Genomic DNA, 16648 nt, shown 5'->3' with positions numbered 1-16648 from the left:
GTGGAACAAGGAGACATGGGCTGAAGCTCCTGGATTTTATTTCAGGTCAGAGGGCTGACTGACCTCATGCTGAGTGCTTAGAGCTTGGGGTGAGTGGTTCAGAGCTGGTTCCTCTCCTTTGCTGGCTGATGCACCCCTGCTCACACTCACCAGCCCTGCCTTGAGAATTCAGAGCAGTCCTTGGGAGTTGTCCTGCAAGATGCAGCCTCTGGTGAGCAGACACTCAACCCTTGGGTTCATTTGCTTAAGATGTGTGAAAACATTCAGGCACAAAACCATTTCAGTAGCTGGTGGAGCCCCCCCCTGCGGTGCTTGGCCAGAGCAAAGCGGGCAGGCAGGTGACTCAGAGGAGCACAAGCTGCTCCCCTCCTGGGGCCAGCACTCCTCAGCCCTCAGAGCACAGCCCCAGCTCTGCTTGGACTCCAAGCACAGCATGTCTGTGTCACTTCCTAAAGCTGGGTGCAAGCTAGAGAGGCTGAGGCTGAGTTTCAGTAGCTAAAAGTGCCAGGGCTGGGGAGGGCGAAGGCACACAGCCTCTCTGCAGTTCTGATTGGCTCCAACATGGCAAGTGACAAGTGGCCCCTGGGCTGCAATCCCAGCAGGCAGGAGCGTGGGGTTTGCAGCTCCCAAAGGCCAGCAGGGTAGGATTGGGTTAGAGCACAGGCTGGGCTGTTGCTGGTAACGTGCTCTGTTTACATTCCACATTCCAGACAGTCGAAGCTCCAGCCTGCCCCAAGCTCCAGCCTGCCCCTAGCTGCAGCCTGTCCCTGCCATGCAGCCTGTCCCAAGCTGCAGCCTGTCCCTAGCTGCAGCCTGTCCCAAGCTGCAGCCTGTCCCTAGCTGCAGCCTGTCCCTAGCTGCAGCCTGTCCCTGCCATGCAGCCTGTCCCTGCCATCCAGCCTGTCCCTGGCTCCAGCCTGTCCCTAGCTCCAGCCTGTCCCTAGCTCCAGCCTGCCCCAAGCTCCAGCCTGCCCCTAGCTCCAGCCTGCCCCAAGCTCCAGCCTGCCCCAAGCTCCAGCCTGTCCCTAGCTCCAGCCTGTCCCTAGCTCCAGCCTGCCCCAAGCTCCAGCCTGTCCCTAGCTCCAGCCTGTCCCTAGCTCCAGCCTGTCCCAAGCTCCAGCCTGTCCCTAGCTCCAGCCTGTCCCTAGCTCCAGCCTGTCCCTGCCCTGCAGCCGCTCAGCTGCACGTTCAGCCAGGCTGGGCACACTTCCCAAGCGCTGCTTGCTCCTCTAAGTGCACCTTCACCAAAACAGCTGAGCCCCAAAGGGTGGCTGAGAAAGGAGGGGTGCAGGGAAGGGGCTCTGTGGTCTGGAGGAGCAGCCTTGCCATGCCTGGGTGGCAGCCATGGGTTTTGTTCTCTTGGGTTACATCACTTGGAAATGTTGTCAAAAGAGGCTTCTTCTAGGAATGGAGATGCAAAGACAGTGCTGCTCTCTTCTGATGTGCACTGCCAGGCTGGAGAAAGACTCCTGCCCAGGGCAGCTGGCAGCACAACCTACCCCCACAAAACGGGGGGGCTGCAGAACGGGGAGCTGCTGTTTGTTAAGGGGGAAAAAAACCAATCCCAGAGAAAAGGCTTCTTTTGGTGTTGGAACTGGGAGGTGGAAGCCGGGCAGGCCCAAGGGTTCTGAGAATACACCATCCAGGCCCCCTGGCACAGGTCCCCCTGGGTGGCCCTGCTGTGGTGGGGAACAGCCTCGGGACGCTACAAACCCTCCAGCAGCGACTGGTGCTGGAAAACCTGCGGCAGCGGCGAAGCTGCATTTCATCTGCCAGTGAAGCGTTCGGCTGGGAACTGTTACTGCTCCCCAGAGAGGCAGCAGCGGTGGAGTCTCCTCCCCATCCCCTGCTGGAGTCTCGGAGCGGATCGAAGGGGCCAGGCTTGTCCCGCCAGAGTGCACTCTCCCCCGGGAGGTTCTGCAGCCCTCCTCCCGCTGCGGGCAGACACGGCGTTTCTTTTCGAGCAGGAAAGCAAGCCAGCGCTCAGGCGCTGAAGGACTTGCTGACCCTCAGCAAAACCCCACCCGGCTCCTGCCCGGCCCGGCCCGGCCCGCAGGCCGCGTCCCCGGCCGCACCCCCTCATGGCGGGGCCGCGAGGCAGGCCGGGACTCGCCGCCGCGCTCCTCCCACGCCCGCCCGCTCCCGCTGGGGCACGCCGGCGGAGGAGACCGGGAGGAGGGGCTGAGCCACGGGCGGCGGAGCAGCTCCGCTCTCCGCAACCGACCGCTGGTGACGGCAGCCTCCATTCACCCTCCCGCCCCGCTCCCCGCTGGACACCCCCCACCCCCGCAGGCGAAGAGGGGACTACGAGTCCCAGCGACCCCCGCGGAGGGGAAGCGGCGCGGGGTATTGTGGGGCTTGTAGTCGCGAGAGAAGGATCGGCCCCGCCCGCTGCGCTCTTCCTTCGGCCCCCGCGCACTACAGTTCCCGTCGTGCAGCGCGGCGGGCCCGAGGCCCGCTGGCGGAGACATTTGCGAGCCGAGTGTCTCCAAGATGGCGGCGTGGGGAAGGAGGCGCGCTGGCCCCGGCAGCACCAATAGTGGTGGCGGCCGGGAGAGGTGAGCTGCGGCCGGGCCGGAGAACGTGAAGCTGCTAGGGGGTCTCGGGCGAATGGGGAGCGGGAGGAGGTGGGCTGCGGCCACTCGGGGCTCCCCACGACCCCGCGGCAAGGGCGGGGGCCCCGCTGAGGGGAGCGTGGCCCGGCAGGGCGGGCGGGGGACGCGGCTCTGAGGTGCGGCCGGCGCGGAGCGGCTGGCGCGGAGCGGCTCTCCGGTGCCGGCGCTCTCCCTGCTGTGGGCGGGCGGCGGGACGGGGCCGCGCAGGAGGCCGGCGGGGCCGGGGAAGGTCAGCGCGGCCCGCAGCCTTTCGTGCCGCGGAGATGCGGCGTTCGCGGCCGGGATGGAGGAGGGCCAGCCCCGGGGAGGCTCCTCGCACGGCTATTTTTAAAGGCAGGGAGGGCAGCGGGGAGTCCTCCAGGGTGACCTCTCTCTGCGGGCGGCCGTGGCGGTGCCGCCCGGCTGGGGGCCAGCGCGCTGCCCCGCTTCGCGGCGGGCTGCGGGGGCGATCGCCGCCTCGGCCTTCCCGGCCAGCTCCAGCGCTCTCCCCTTCGCCCCCGCCCGGGCGGAGGAGCAGCCGAGACATGTTGGAGCTGCCCGCAGGGGAGCTGCGGGAGTTCGGGAATGGTGACTCCAAAACGGCAGAAGGAGAGGCAAACCTCGTTGAGCTGCTTCAAACTCTGCGTGCACGCTTCCTCGCCCACTTGAAGCGCGAACTCCTGCCTCTCCTGGCGCTTTCCTGCCCGCCCTGGGGCTGCTGATGTAACCAGCGCCTGCCGAGGGCTGCTGCGCTTTTATGGCGAGGCCTTTTCCTCTGTCTCCTTGCCTTACCTGGGCACCCTGAGAGCCCTCTTGATTTTCGCCGTGGTTTTTGCTTCCTTTGTTCCCCCGCTGTGGTTCGGCACTGTTCTTTTCCCTGGCGTCGAGTCTGCGTAGCCGAGCAGGGCCCCAAGTAACCCTTAGCCTTCTGGCGCTGGTGTGCGCGGCAGGAATGCTCTCTGTGCTCAGGGCACCCCGAAGTGACTGAGCTGGAAGAGCCGATGGAGTGACTGCATCAGGCTGGGGTCAGAGTGGCTGAGAGCAGCCAGGCAGAGAGGGACCTGGGGGTGCTGGTTGATGGTAGGCTGAACATGAGCCTGCAGTGTGCCCAGGCAGCCAGGAGGGCCAAGGGCATCCTGGCCTGCATCAGGAACAGTGTGGCCAGCAGGAGCAGGGAGGTCATTCTGCCCCTGTACACTGCACTGCTTAGGCCACACCTCGAGTCCTGTGTCCAGTTCTGGGCTCCTCAGGTTAGGAAGGAGGTTGACTTGCTGGAACGAGTCCAGAGAAGGGCAACAAAGTTGGTGAGGGGCTTGGAACACAGCCCTGTGAGGAGAGGCTGAGGGAGCTGGGGCTGCTTAGCCTGGAGAGGAGGAGACTCAGGGGTGACCTCATTGCTCTCTACAACTACCTGAAGGGAGGTTGTAGACAGGCAGAGGTTGGTCTCTTCTCCCAGGCAGCCAGCACCAGAACAAGAGGACACAGTCTCAGGCTGCGCCAGGGGAGGTTCAGGTTGGATGTTAGGAAGAAGTTCTATACAGAGAGAGTGATTGCCCTTTGGAATGGGCTGCCTGGGGAGGTGGTGGAGTCACCATCACTGGAGTGTTCAGGAGGAGACTTGCTGGGGTGCTTGGTGCCATGGGTTAGCTGTTTGGGTGGGTTGGATTGGTTGATGGGTTGGATGCAATGATCTTGAAGGTCTCTTCCAACCTGGTTTGGTTTATTCTAAAAAAAAAAAAAAGTGTAGCTTATTTAAACACCTGAGAGCACCACCGAGCTCAGGGGCACAGTGCTGGAGCTGCCTGCACCCAGACAGCTGGGAACAGAATTGAATTAACCAGGGTGGAAGAGACCTTTGAGGTCATCCAGTCCAACCTCTCACCCAGCACCATCTGATCAACTCAGCCATGGCACCAAGGGCCTCAGCCAGGCTCTTCCTAAACACCTCCAGGGATGGTGACTCCACCACCTCCCTGGGCAGCACATTCCAGTGGCCAATCTCTCTTGCTGGGAAGAACAACTTTAACATCCAGCCTAAACTTCCCCTGGTGCAGCTTGAGACTGTGTCCTCTTGTTCTGGGAGAAGAGACCAACTCCCTCCTGGCTACAACCTCCCTGCAGGTAGTTGTAGAGGGCAATAAGATCTCCCCTGAGCCTCCTCTTCTGCAGGCTAAGCAGCCCCAGCTCCCTCAGCCTCTCCTCCCAGGGCTGTGCTCCAGACCAGCTTTGGACACGTTTCAGTGGGGAGTTTTCAGGTGGCAGACCTTGTCCTTCCAGCAGCAGTGAAGGCAAGGAAAATAAATGGCAGGGAGCACTCCCTGATTCAGTGCCATTTGCCCCAGCAGGATGCAGACCGATGCAGCCCTGGGAGCCAGCTGTTAACCTCTTGTCTGTGAGCTGTCCAACAACCCAGCTGTAGTCTGAGGTGGTGATGATTTTAGTTTGGAAGCAGTGATTGCTCTTGCTCCTCTGCTCAGAGATACTCAACTCCTAGGCAGGAGCTGCTCCCTGCAGCTGCTGTGTGGCGGTGAGGAGAGGGCAGGGGTGAGGGAGCCGAGCCGGCGGCGCGCCACAGCCGCGGTGCTGCTTTCAGGTGTCACCCCCTGCCCGTGTCACCATACTTCTGATAGGTGTGAGGTGATGTCAGCTGGGGGCTGCTGCTGCTTCCTTGCAATCTGAGCTGGAGGTGCTCATGACTGGGCTTCTGCCTCTCCTCCATCAGTGGCTCATCCTACGTCACACCTGCTGGTCTCGCTGGGCTGTGTACGAGGCAGCGCTGGCAGGCCTGATGTCATCAAACGATGACAGGGGCTCTGCATGCAGGGAGCAGAGGTGTCTCAGGCAGGGCAGGAGTCTTGCCTGGAGACCTCTTCCTTTGAACAGAATATTCTGGTCTAGATTTCTTCACAAATGAGCTCTTTAGACTTGTCAGCCAGCGAGTCTGAAAGGCATCTGTGTGCTGGGAGGTGGTGTGAGGAGACTCGGCAGTGCAGAAAACCCTGCCTGCTGGTAGACTGCAGCAGCTTTCAGTCTGAAAGGAGACAAAACTCTGAAGTCTAGCAGCTCTATCTGTGGAGGCTGTATCCTGCCATAAATGACTTTATTGAGACAAGAATGTGGGTAAATGGTCAGAAAGTGCTTTCCTCACCAGCACTGAATGTTAGGACGTCCATTTCCAAGCCTGTTGGCTGTGAACTCCAGCTGGCAGTTCTGCTTAAACCAAACCACCCAAAACACTGAAGAGATCTGACTAAATATTTGGCTTTTTTTCCCCTTCTTTCTGGATAGAGTCTTTAATGGAGACTCTCTGAAGGGAATTGTTAATCTGCAGAGCAAAACAACTTCTTGTTCTGCAGCACAGACTCCGGGTTGTGCTTGGTGGTTCTGTGTGAGATTCAGCAGGGTGACCACCAGAGCACAGGACTGAATGCCATTTGTTCCCCTGGGAGGGCTTCTAACAAACTCCAGAAAGAGCAGCTTTAATGTCATCCCCACTGCCTGGATTGGCTGCTCTGCCCCCTTAAAGAGCTCTCCTTTCACTGCCTCTGCTGCTCAGATTTCTGGTACTCTGTTTGCTTAGAGCAATGATTGACCTGTTTCCATTAGCCTGGCTAATCATTAGTTGACTTAAAATTGACACCTCTTCTTGCTCTGCTGGCTGGAGGGTTGGGGTTTTTTCTGCTATGCTCTGGTGATGTTTTCCTTGGTGCAGTCTTCCCTTGCTCAGGCTGTTTGAAGATCCTGCCTTCTGTTCTGCTCTCTTTCCCCTTTGTATTTAAGGTGCATCTTTTGAACTGAAACCTGGCTTTATTGCTGTGCTTTTCCTGCTCTCTCTCTGCTGTGATGCCTGGTGACAGCCTGTGGAGAATGGCCCTCTTAAAGCTGCAGGCCTGGCAGCCTGGCTGATGGCCTGAGACTGGCAGGGTGTGTGGATATTCAGCAGAGAAAGCATTCTTCCTGTGTGTAATCCCTGAGGGGTCAGTAGTTTCTGTGAGTGGTATCCTGGAGCTCTCCTGCAGGGGAGGATACACCACTGAGCAGGACTTGGGAGGTGGAGTTCTTCCACTGAGCATCCAAGCCAGTCCACAGCTCATTCCTTAATCCTGAAGTGAAATTAAATTGGAAGGAGGATTTATGTAGAGGGAGGGGAGTTCAGTGGTTGAATTTGTCAGGCCTTGACTTGATTGACTTAAGCTTGGCTAAGATGCTAATAGTGACCCCAGACAGCGTGCCCTGGCCATCAGTAATGTCCTTTTCTTTCTGCTGGCACAGCCAGCACCAAGTTCCTCTGTAGCACTGCTGAACTGGATGTGTGTGTGTGTGTGCTGCTCGTGGGAGGCCTTATCACACTGCTGCAAGCCTCTCCTATCTCATTCCTTTAACTTCTGATCAGCCTGGTCTTCACTTTTCAGTTGATCTGGATGTGTGCTTGGTGCTTGGAGCAATGCTGCTGGCCAGGAATAAGCTGTTCTTGGGCAGACAACAAGCAGGCTCGGTCAGAGTGTTGTGGGAAGGGCTCTGGAAGGACTGTTCTGTTTGCACAGAACTGCACCTGTGCCTCCTGCAGCTTGAATTCGCTCCCAGGGGCGGCTCTGAATGCTGTGCAGAGCTTGAGAGAGTTGGTTGTCTTGAAACCCCTGCCAGAAATTTGGCTGGCAGATCAAGGACCATCTTTAGGCTGAGGGCAGCCTGCTTCTGAGGCTGACATTCTCCCTGGTGGTGGAAGGATGCTGGGGTTTGGTCCAGGATGTTCTCCTCTGCCCCATTTTCTCTTCATTCATTTCTCTTTCTGCCACTTGGCTGCTGGCAAAACTGAAGGTCCTTTCACGTGGGGTGGTGCTGTGCCTCCTCTTCAGAAGGCTGGTTATTTCTCCACCCATAAAGACTATCCAGTGGGAACTTACCTTACAGCTGCTGGCTTGAGGAAGCAGCTAGGAGAGTGCTTCCAGGCTGGAGACAGAGCAGCTCTGAGGGCTCCAAGAGGGAAGCTGTTGGAGCTGCTGTTGTGCCACCAGCTGCAGCATCCCTCTCCCACTGCTCTCTGATATTCCCATGTTAGGAAGACAAAGCAGATGTAATTTGAAGCTTGCCCTATAGCTAAACCAGACACTTCTGCCCCTCCTGCTGGTCACAGCTCTGTTAACAACTGACTCCTCACATAGCTTCAGCAACACTTTAATTTCACACCAGTGCCTCAACGTGGTTTTCATCTTGCTGGGTGGAATAGTTGAGAGTGCTGCCACATTGCCCCATCCATGCACTCAGCTGGCACCAGGAATGGGGCATGGCAAAACCTGTCCAGTTTAGAGAGTGGATGAAGCCACAATGAACTGTTGGGAGTGTGAGGTCCAAAACCAAGCTCTGTAACTTCCAGCCCTCTCCTGGGGGTGGGGAGGCAGATCCTGGAAGCTCACTTGGTTAAGTGATACTAACAGCTGCTCTCAGGCTCTGGGCTGCAGAGCATGGGGCAGCATTTTAGGGCTTGGGGAGTTAGATCCTCTCTGACATGGGTGACTTTCCACTCTTCTCTGTGCAGTGGCAGGTCTGTAAAATGACCACAGCAGGAGTGGCTGCCAGCCTGGAGCCCACTGCACCGCTCAGCAGTTTGTTTGTTGCTGCTGGGGGGTGGGGGCCCAGCTCCAAAAGGCAGACTCCCCAGCCCCCAGTGTTTGAGCAAATCCACTTGCTTTGACTGGATTTATTCCTGTGCAGCTGCTGCATTCAATTGAAAGGCTGTGTCAGGAGAGATTGGCTCTGTGGAGAGAGGCTCTCGGTCCTGCTCTGTGTGCCAGCAAGGTCTCAAACCTCCTCAAGCCCACCTGTGCTGTGCCTCTTTCCATATCATAGTATCAGTCAGGGTTGGAAGGGACCACAAGGATCAGCCAGTTCCAACCCCCCTGCCATGGGCAGGGACACCCCACACTAGATCAGGCTGCCCAGAGCCTCATCCAGCCTGGGCTTAAACACCTCCAGGGCTGGGGCCTCAACCACCTCCCTGGACAATCCATTCCAGGGCCTCACCACTCTCATGGGGAAGAACTTCCTCCTCCCCTCCAGCCTGAATCTCCCCACCTCCAGCTTCATTCCATTCACCCTGGTCCTATCACTACCTGAGATCCTGGGAAGTCCTTCCCCAGCCTTCACCTGAAAACAAAGCAGGTTTCAGCTTTCCCTCCTCCAGGGGCAGCCAGTCCTTGTGTGGAAATAATGGGTGGTGACCCCTGCTTCCCCTGTGGTGGAAGGGGGGACTTTCTGCTGGCCTTGCTGCCTCTTGGTGTGTGCTTCTATTGTCTGAGCAGCTCATTTGTCACTCTTTGGGTTGGGGTTGCCCATTTTGCCATTGGCAGCTTCAGCACTGGGATATTTCCTCCCATATTAGAAGACTAATTAGGAGAAATGGAGCAGTTAGGGGGCCAGGCTCCACCAGGGCTGAAGCCTTTGTGCCATTTACTGCCCACTGAGTTTTGTTTTTCCCCTTTCAACAGACCATATTTTAAGGTCTGCTTGTTTTGGCTCAGGAGGGTTGTGCTTTTCTTGGTTTTATTGTTCCAAAGCCCCAGAGCCTGGGGAGCCAAATGAATTCCAGAAGAGATGGGCAGGACTGCCTGCAGGCAGAGGCTGTGGGATTCCTGCCCTTTGACAGGTGGCTGTTGCTGGTGGTGTGGTTCTGGTTGGGAAAGGAAAGGAAAGGAGGAGTGTTCAGAGGCAAGGCCTGAGGGAGGAGAAATGAGACTGAGAGGTTAGTGCCTCCTGTCCTGATGCTGAGCCTGGAGAAATCCCTTGGCCTGTAGCTACTTGACTTGAGTCCTAGAGTTCAATTGATTCAATTCATTGATTCAATTGACTTGCTTCCTAGAGCCCAGTTCCCTATGGGCAGAGAAGAAGAGGCTTTGCTTCACCCTTGTTCCCCCAGGCCCTAGGGTCACCAGGCTGTTGTGCTGCCCCTGAGCTTCTGCAGAACTCTTAGCTGAAGCTGCATTCTGCTCTCTGTTGCTGCAGATGCCACTGCAAGTTCCTGGGTGTCAGAAAATGCTGACAGTGCTCCTTGGCAGGAAACAATCACTTTATCTGGAAGGCTCTGTTGGCACTGGGTCAGCTTCCAGCTTGAAAACACCTTTCAGCAGCAGCTGGCCCCTGAAGTCATCGTGCCATAGCAAGAGGGGTTTCACCAGTGGTGGTGGTGTGCAGAGTTGCTTTGGGTCTCTGCATGTCTGTTGTAATGGAACTGGGATTCCTCACTTGGAAGAAGCTGCACTTGGAGCAGTTGTCTTCAAGGAAACCATTACCAGTGGTGCCAGGGGACCAGCTGGTTAGCTAGTTCCTTGTTAGAAACTCCTCTCTCTCAGCTGATACTTAGCTGTAGTAGAGATGTAGCACTCTGTAAGATTCCACAGTGCTATCCTTCAGTTTTCTTTGCATGCTTGCCAGTTCACCACAGAGCACCAGGGCTCACCACAGCCAGTGCTGAAATAGCTCCACATGGTCATCCAAAGCATGTCTGAGGAGGTGGTGGCCCTGAAGAGGCCCCTGGCACACAGCAGCATTCAGGGGATTCTTACTTTCCTTTTCTACCCACGAAGAGGGGCATTCCAGAATCTGAGGGGGGCTCCAAGAAAGCTGGGGAGGGACCTTTGAGAGTGTCAGGGAGGGATAGGACTGGGGGGGATGGAGCAGAACTAGAAGTGGGGAGATTCAGCTTGGATGTTAGGAAGAAGATCTTCCCCAGGAGGGTGATGAGAGCCTGGCACAGGCTGCCCAGGGAGGTGGTGGAAGCCTCCTGCCTGGAGGTTTTTAAGGCCAGGCTGGATGTGGCTGTGAGCAACCTGCTGTGGTGTGAGGAGTCCCTGCCCATGGCAGGGGGGTTGGAGCTGGCTGAGCCTTGAGGTCCCTTCCAACCCTGACAGTTCTGTGATTCTAAGAGGCCAGGTGGGAAATGCACTACTGAGAGCTCAGTAACCAGCTTGCAAGTTGAGTTTCCCTTGCAGTTTGTGTCAGTTCCAGCCAGACTTGTAATGAGACTGCTTATTCCTCTGCTGTGAGAAAGGCTGCTGCCTCCTGGGCCCTGCTGTGTGATGTTTGCCACTGCTGATGAAAGCAGCTCCTTCTGGGCAGCAGCTTGTCATTTAACAATGCTCTTGATTACAGATGGCCACTGCACTTACCCTTTGCAGCATGAATGGAGCTGCACATTAAGAGTGATGTCTGGTAAGAGCAGCTTGTGACTCTGTGTTTCCCACCCCCCTATTTTCCAGTGCACACACACCAGCAGCCTTGTGCTCAGGGAGCAGACAGTGCTGGTTTCATTCTCCATCTCAGCAGTGTCTTGCATCCCAATGGCAGGAGAGTCTAAATGCTGTTGGGCTGAGGCTGTTTTGTCTGCTGTGTTTGGGTCAAATACATGTGTATGGTGTTCTCCTTCTGCCAAAGCAGTCTGCTGGATATTTTTATCCTTGGGAGGCCACGTGCTCAGTTTTGTCCTGGTGCAGCACAAATGTGTCAGAAATGGCTCTCTTCTTCTGCACAGGGTTGCACAGGGCTGGGCCTTGTTCCAAGGGGGGTGTTTTACCCTCTGGCAGCACAGGTACACAATCATCACCCCCTTCTGCAACAGCTTTACATCAGTGTAGCTGCAGCTGAGTTGCTGTGTGAGAAGAGGCTTGGAGGAAAGGTGGAAGTGGAGGTGACTTCTGCTAGCCAGATGCTGCCTCTCCAGTGGAGGATGTAGAATGCTTGTGACTCCCCTGTCAGCAGGGAGTCTGCTCCAAGGTGAAGTCAGTGGCTCCTCTTTCACTCTTAAAGCCTGCCTGGGTTAAAACACTGCTCCTTGCTTCATCCTGCTTCTGGAGAGGGAGTGAGCTGCTCTCTGAGTGCTCTGCTGCCTTTCTCACCCACACTTCCAGCAATGCTTTTTGGCCATGCTTGTTGGCTTAACTAGGCTGGGTTTACTGTGAAGGACTTGACAGCAAGCTTGCACCAGTGGCAAGGGAGGTAGTGTTGGGAGCAAACACAGTGACCTGAAGTGACTCCTCTCTTGAAACCTTCCAGTGCCTCTTGATGGATGAGCTGCTGCTAGTCTTACTTTCTGTGAGAGCTTGTCCAGTGCTTCAGTTGCTGATGCAGCCTGGTCACTAAGCTGTGACCCTCCCAGTAGGCAGAGAAGCTGCTGGGGCTGTGAGTGTGTCAGGAATGCTAACCAGGTCCTCTTTGCTCAATGTTCTAGCTGCTCCAGGTTAGGAAAAAGGTAAGGAAAAATGGTGCCTTATTTTGGGATGGCTTCATGTCCAGCAGGCCTTGTTAGCTAAGGTGAGATGAATGCTGGGCTGAAAAGCTGCCTGCTGTGGGGCAGAGGCGGTGGAGGCTGAGGGAGCTGGGGGTGTTTAGCCTGGAGAGGAGGAGGCTCAGGGGTGACCTCGTTGCCCTCTACAACTACCTGAAAGGTGGTTGTAGCCAGGAAGGGGTTGGTCTCTTCTCCCAGGCACCCAGCACCAGAACAAGAGGACACAGTCTCAAGCTGTGCCAGGGGAGGTTTAGATTGGAGGTGAGGAGAAAGTTCTTCACCGAGCGAGTCATTCGTCATTGGGGTGTGCTGCCCAGGGAGGTGCTGGAGTCACCATCCATAGAGGTGTTCAAGAGGAGATTGGATGTGGCACTTGGTGCCATGGTCTAGTCATGGGGTCTGTGTTGATAGGTTGGACTTGATGATCCTCGAGGTCTCTTCCAACCTTAGTGACACTGTGAGGCTGTGATACTGTGACTGCCCCCCAGGGGCTGCCCTCACCTTGGGCGTTCTTCCCTCCCGAGGGTCTGGAAGCTCTGTGGTGTTAACTGTGCCTTTCCCATTACCAGGGTCACCTTGTCCTCCACAGACTGCTACATTGTGCATGAGATCTACAACGGAGAGAACGCTCAGGACCAGTTTGAGTACGAGCTGGAGCAGGCCCTGGAGGCGCAGTACAAGTACATAGTGATCGAGCCCACCCGCATCGGGGACGAGACCGCCCGCTGGATCACCGTGGGGAACTGCCTGCACAAGACCGCCGTGCTGGCAGGCACCACCTGCCTCTTCACCCCTCTGGCACTTCCAGTAGATTATTCTCACTACATCTCCCTGCCTGCTGGGGTGCTGAGCGTGGCCTGCTGCACCCTCTATGGCATCTCCTGGCAGTTCGACCCCTGCTGCAAGTACCAGGTGGAGTACGACGCCTATAAACTGTCCCGCCTGCCCCTGCATACGCTCACCTCCTCCACCCCCGTGGTGCTGGTGAGGAAGGACGACCTGCACAGAAAGAGACTGCACAACACGATAGCCCTGGCTGCCCTGGTGTACTGTGTAAAGAAGATCTATGAGCTCTATGCTGTATGACTGCAGCAGGGGGGCAGAGAGAGAAGCCGCCGAGGCAGGCGTGTTAAAGACTCCCACAGTAACGTTTTGTTTTCCCTCTTTTGAGAAGCAGTGGAGACTGGAGGAGGAGTTGGGGGTTCCTTAGAGCTGGTGGTGGTGGTGTTGTTGTTTGGGAAGGAACACATCGCTGGTGCACCGCGGGGGGGGGTCAGTTCTTTGTTAGGCTTTGAGACGTGGAGGTGTGGTGACTGGAGAGCTGTATGTTAGGCTGTGGGAGTCCAATCCAGCAGCAGGATGCTGATGCAGGAAGGCTATAGGAAGGGGGGAGGGGGGGCAGTGAAAGCTGCTTTTTGGTTTTGCCTTTTCCCTTTTTTGTTTTTCCTCTCTTGGTTTTTTCCGTTGGGGAGGGGGGGAACATTTAAGTACATTGTTTAATTGTATTACACAGAACCAGCCAGACCTTACCATTGACCATTAAAGGATGAGAATTTCAAAGGCTTTTGCTCTCTTGTTGCTGTTACCCCCTGTGCCAGAGTGCCTCGAGGGGATGGAGGCTTTGCCTCGAGGGGATGGAGGCTTTGCCTCGAGGGGATGGAGGCTTTGCCCCGAGAGCTCCCCTGCTGGTGATCATTTCTGCCAGCTCACACGGACCTGATGTTCCTCCTGTCCATCACACGTGGCAGCAGCCATCTGTTGAAGGGATGGCTGCAGAGCTTTGCTTTTCCTCTTGCTTGCCTAGCTGTGTTGCTTGGAAGAGGCTCTCTTGTTACCCCCAGGGTTTAGATCCTCCTGGGAATCACTTAAGCGTCGATGGTTGGGGTGCAGATGTCCCAGGCCCTTTGCCCTGCCGCCTCCAGCCATTGCCTCTCTGTGCAGTGGAGATAAAGCTGTGAGCTTCCAGCTGCAAACACATCCTGCTTGGTTCCTCTGCAGGTTCTTTCTCCTGTGGATAGATCTCCACTGGAATGTGCTGTCCCACCTGCAGCTGAGGGCTGCAGTGGGGGGAGTGCAGCTGCCCTACCTTTGTGCTCTGTTACTGCTGCCTTTGGGGTGGCTCTGCCCCAGCTGTGCAATCCCTCTGCTCCTGCTTGGAACACAGGCTTCTGGAGCTGCTGCTGCAAGGCATCCACATGATGCTGCTGTCTGAAACGGGAGAATTCAGTCACGTGCATTAGTTCATCTTCTAGCTCCAGCCTGTCAGAACCTTGTGCTTAGAGCAGGAGCTGTTGGCTGTTCTGCAGGACCTGCTGGTTGCTTTCAGAGGAGCGGAGCTTGCTCTCCAGAATCTCCTCCCACCAGCTGGGAGCCAGGCGTGGCTTGCAGTTAGAAGGCCAACCGGGCGCTGCTCCAAGTGTTGTGATCTGGATGCAAAGCCCTGGAAGAAAACCTGCCTGCACAGAGGTGTGCTGCTTGCTTCCTGGGTAGTCACAGTCTGACCTCCACAGCTGAAGCTCTGACCTTGAGAAGGGAGTCTCTGGAGGTCAGAAACCAAACTGAGTTCTATCTTTAACTTTCCAAATTGCACCAGCGGGCAGGGATTGCTCCTCTGGGCTGCAGCAGGCTTTTTTTGGCCACAGTTCCAGCTTGTGCTTTTCTGCTGATGCAGCTTCAGTGTCAGCAGGGTGTGCATCCCAGCCCTGTGTGCATGCTGGGCACACAGCCTTTGCTGGGAGCTGAGCTGCTGCTTTTACCCCCTGCCCAGGCAGCCGCCCCCCAGCTGGCACCTGGGCTGCAGGCAGCTCCAGGGGCACGGAGACGTTTCCAGGTGGCAACAGCCTCTTGCCTCCTTGGCTGGGAGAGTGGCTGAGCTGTCTCCCTCCGAGGTTAGAAGAAGCCAGGATCCAGAGCAGCCTCTATTTATAGCAACAATGTACAGTTGCCTTGGCAGAGAGCAGGGGAAGAAATGCAACTACTTCATCTTTCTGTGGTTAGGCCAAGCCTGCTGGGCAGGCTGCCCTGCGAGCCCTGACGTTGTTTGTTTCTGGACTCCTGTTTACTGGAAGGATGTTAAAGCAGTGTCACAGCTGCCATGGCTGCCATGGCCTTTATTGCTGCAGTGGCCCTGAAACACCCCTGGCTGGCCACACACAGGAGACAGTCCTGCTCCTTTTCAGTCCATGCAGAATGATTGTCAGGGCTGGAAGTTCCTTGTCTCCACTAAACCTCTGCAGTCTTGGCACTTCTTTGTGTTGAGCTTCCCCTTGCCTGCAAGGATGCCTGGCACAAGGACTAACCCTTGGTAGGCTCCTGGAACGTGGTTTGGGTTAAAAATGAGTGAGTTGCCTGTGGCCTTCTGCATGAGGGGCAGAGAAAGGTCAGCCTGGCTGTCACCACAGGTAGGTCTGCTCTAAGATCACACCCTTCACTCCCTTCTGAGGTGAAGAGGACATAGATGGGAGGGGCAGGGGGCTTGTTTTCCAAGGAATATTGGTGATAACCCAGCTGAAATGCTTGGTGACACCCAGGCTGTTACTAGGTGAGTGCAAGATGACCAGGGAGAGAGAGCAGTCCTGAGGGCCACACATTTTAGTGCCTTGCCTTCCCCTACCCGTGCCAGCAGCTGTGGGACACACTGGCTGGGGACAAGCCCCATGAGCTCTGCTTCCCAGCTTGTGGCAGAGGTGCTCTGACACGGAGTGTGCTACATTCCTCTCCTCACAGAGGTGGAATTGCCTTCCCATGGGGAAAGTGCAGGCTCTTGGTAACCTCTGGCTAGGAGCTGTAACTCCAACAGTTACTCCCCACCCCGTTGTTTTCCCCAGTCCTGAGGCAGTGCAGCTCTCAGCACCCTGGTTGGTAACACCGAGGTGCAAAGCAGCCCCTCAGTCCTTCAGCCATGACCTGACAAACCAGAACAGCAAGCAGCTGGACAAGGAGTGCTGCAATGTGCCAAGAACTGAAGGGCCTGGACATGCAAACCACACAAAAGCAGAGCTGATGCTTGCAGAATCCCCTTGTGAAGAGGGGGAGAAGGTAAGGCCTTGGTTTCTATCTTAACAGGAACAAAGATCCATAAGCCTGAAAGCCTCAAGTTGTAATTTCAGCCTTTATGTAACAGAGCTCAGCCTCAGCCCCAGTGAAACTGGCAGAGGATTTCCTGAGCCAGCAGCAGTGCTGAAACACATCCTGGGCATCATCTGGATGGATTCTCAGAGCTCATGTACACATCTGCAGTGATCAAGAGAAAGCTTTTGAAGGAGGAGGTCCTGCTGAGCCTGCACACCTCCACCAGAGTTTTGGTGTGGGTTCACCCCTGACTGCTGGGGGCTGGCAGATGATGTAAAGGGGGCTGGGACTAAGCTGTTCTGCAGTAAGTCCTGGTACAACAAGACCTTGCAGGGACCTATGAAAAGGCAAACAAAACCTTCCTCCTTTTCCCTTCCTCTAAGGTTACCTGCTGTGAGGAGCTCAGCAGAACAAAAGATGAAGTCCATAGCAAGGTAGTTTCTTTGCCCTCAGATGTGCACTCACAGGCAGGACATTCCAGGCAGTGCCTGTGGGAAATGCTGGGGAGTGCATGGAGGTGGCAGCAGGGGTAGGAGGTTTTGGTTCTGGGGTCTGGGTGCTACAAGTAGCCTTTGTTTCAGTTATAAGTTTAAAACCGAAAGAGATTCTTTCTGTCCTTCCTGAGCTCTCCCTGTGCAGCCAGTCCTCTTTGCTGGTGGTGCTGGTATCCCTCACCTGAGGGGAAGGGGTGAAGAACAGAGTATGC

At 56.2% G+C, this 16648-nt stretch overlaps 1 protein-coding gene across 1 annotated transcript; it reads left to right on the top strand.

The window, feature by feature from the left end:
* Positions 1-2449: 2449 nt before the first annotated feature.
* On the top strand, positions 2450-13431 carry TMEM11 (transmembrane protein 11). Its single transcript, XM_068147387.1, has 2 exons — positions 2450-2558; positions 12441-13431. Exons 1-2 carry the CDS (start codon positions 2494-2496, stop codon positions 12955-12957), a joined length of 582 nt encoding a protein of 193 aa, XP_068003488.1. The 5' UTR covers positions 2450-2493; the 3' UTR covers positions 12958-13431.
* The last annotated feature ends 3217 nt before the right edge of the window (positions 13432-16648 follow it).

This window comes from Melanerpes formicivorus, unplaced genomic scaffold, assembly GCF_026170545.1.
Source record: "Melanerpes formicivorus ecotype bairdi unplaced genomic scaffold, bMelFor1.0.p_v2 SCAF_14, whole genome shotgun sequence".
NCBI classification, from domain to species: Eukaryota; Metazoa; Chordata; class Aves; order Piciformes; family Picidae; genus Melanerpes; species Melanerpes formicivorus.
Note: the sequence above shows the minus strand (reverse complement) of the source record. Positions and strands in the feature narration are given on the sequence as shown.